Source organism: Austrofundulus limnaeus, unplaced genomic scaffold (genome assembly GCF_001266775.1).
Source record: "Austrofundulus limnaeus strain Quisiro unplaced genomic scaffold, Austrofundulus_limnaeus-1.0 Scaffold919, whole genome shotgun sequence".
Lineage (NCBI taxonomy): Eukaryota > Metazoa > Chordata > Actinopteri > Cyprinodontiformes > Rivulidae > Austrofundulus > Austrofundulus limnaeus.
This window is the reverse complement of record NW_013953321.1, coordinates 47,829-49,787: the sequence shown is the minus strand read 5'-3', so window position 1 is coordinate 49,787 and position 1,959 is coordinate 47,829. Positions and strand designations below refer to the sequence as shown.

The 1,959-nt window shown below is 38.8% G+C and overlaps 1 protein-coding gene across 1 annotated transcript in view; it reads right to left on the bottom strand.

Moving 5' to 3' along the window:
- tgfbi (transforming growth factor, beta-induced) overlaps window positions 1–1,913 on the bottom strand; it is a gene marked incomplete in the record, with an annotated part of 24,574 nt that extends 22,661 nt beyond the window's left edge. Inside the window, 1 exon segment of the mRNA XM_014029552.1 lies at window positions 1,725–1,913. Within this exon segment, the coding sequence (XP_013885006.1) occupies window positions 1,725–1,837 (113 nt within the window).
- Window positions 1,914–1,959: the final 46 nt, after the last annotated feature.

Here is a 1,959-nt window from a genome sequence, read left to right as displayed (position 1 = left end):
GTTAAATATCAGTGTTGAAACCTAAAGCTAAATGTTAAATATCAGTGTTAAACCCTAAAGTTAAATGTTAAATATCAGTGTTAAATCCTAAAACTAAATGTTAAATATCAGTGTTAAACCCTAAAGCTAAATGTTAAATATCAGTGTTAAACCCTAAAGCTAAATGTTAAATATCAGTGTTAAATCCTAAAGCTAAATGTTAAATATCAGTGTTAAACCCTAAAGCTAAATGTTAAATATCAGTGTTAAACCCTAAAGCTAAACGTTAAATATCAGTGTTAAACCCTAAAGCTAAATGTTAAATATCAGTGTTAAACCCTAAAGCTAAATGTTAAATATCAGTGTTAATCCCCCATAGTGCAGAAAGTAAGCCTCGTCAGCTCGCAGCTCCTGGAGTGGTGAATCTAATCTAATTCAGAACGCCCCAGAATTATCCAGTGAATTAATCATGAATTAATCATCTGGTGAGCGCAACGTTCTCTTGCCCTCAGTAAATAAAGCAAAGCCACTTTCTTTATTTCATCCATCATTAAACAGAGACCAGCAGAGGAAAACAAGAGGCTCTTCATGACACGCCTCTACATTCACACAGAACGCATTCCTAAAAAAGCACAATCGTCCAACATGATGCATTGGGCGCGTTTTTGATGTTCAAAATACGTTCAGTTTGAACGTAGCTTTAGGCTGCTAACACTGCTAACACCGCTAATGCTGCTAACGCTTCTCTACAAGACATCAAACTTGAAGTTGCCGGTGTCTGAGCTGCACTTCAAACTGCCGGACCACAGGTTCCATCCATATTGTTTTCAATGAACACATTTTGAATAAAAAATTTTAAATCTTCGGCAGCGTTAGCAGCATTAGCAGCTTTGCTTTTGTCCCAGGATGATGATGTCACAACAAAAGCTGACCAACTGCAAAGGCTAGTTCCATTCTGAAATACTTAAATGTAAACTTTAACATTTAAGATTTAACTTTTACATTTAGATTTACACATTTAGAGATAACATTTAGTAAAAACAAACAGTGAGCTGAGTAATGAAAATGTGTTTGTGACATGTTTAAACGTCTCTTGGCGCCACACAGAGTCCAGTAAACACAGAACCATCAGACAGAGACAGCTGAGCGCTCAGCTTAACGTCAAACATAGATTCATAAAAGCTCTCAGTCTGAAAGCAGGAATCTGAACAAAGATTCATGTGTTCACTGTTAAAGATGCAGGTTAACCCTTAACCTCCTGCAGCTGTCATTCCTCCTTAACACTTCTGTCATTCCACCTTAACTCAGTCCTGCTGCAGCTGCTCCACACATGAATCATTTGTTGGAAGCTTTGTTCATCACACGGTTTTCTTCAGGAATTTTTAGATTTTTCACCTTAAAATGATTTTTTTTATTCTAGTGCTTTTATTGTCTTATTTTTATTTGTCTTCTGCTCCAAACGGTTCTGCATGAACTGATTAAATATTTTGATTATTTAATGTATTATTTATAAAAGTAAATTATTTATATAAATTATAATAAAATCATTTGGATGAAAATTGTTGCAGAAATCAAACTTCAGCTCTCAGATCTGTTTTTTTTTTTTCTTTAAAAATATAAAACTGATCGATAATCCGACCCGTTAGAACTTTTAGCAGAACTCAGAGTGGTTCTGGTTCTAGGGACCATCGATCCACAGAACGACTCGAACCCGGTTCGGCTCAGTTCGACCCGACAACACTCACCCCTGACTCCGGCCCCGGAGCCGGCTGTGCTGCAGAACCGACTGGTAGGGGGACCGGGCCGCGCACACGACCAGGATCAGGGACAGAACCGGAACCAGCAAACAGAACTTCATCCTGACTGAAAACAACTGGACCCTCGGTGCCGCTCAAAGACCTTCCTCCTCCTCTTCTTCCTCTCCTTTGAATCTCTGATTGTGTCCCGGAGGAGGAGGAGGAGGAGGAGGAGGAGGAGGAG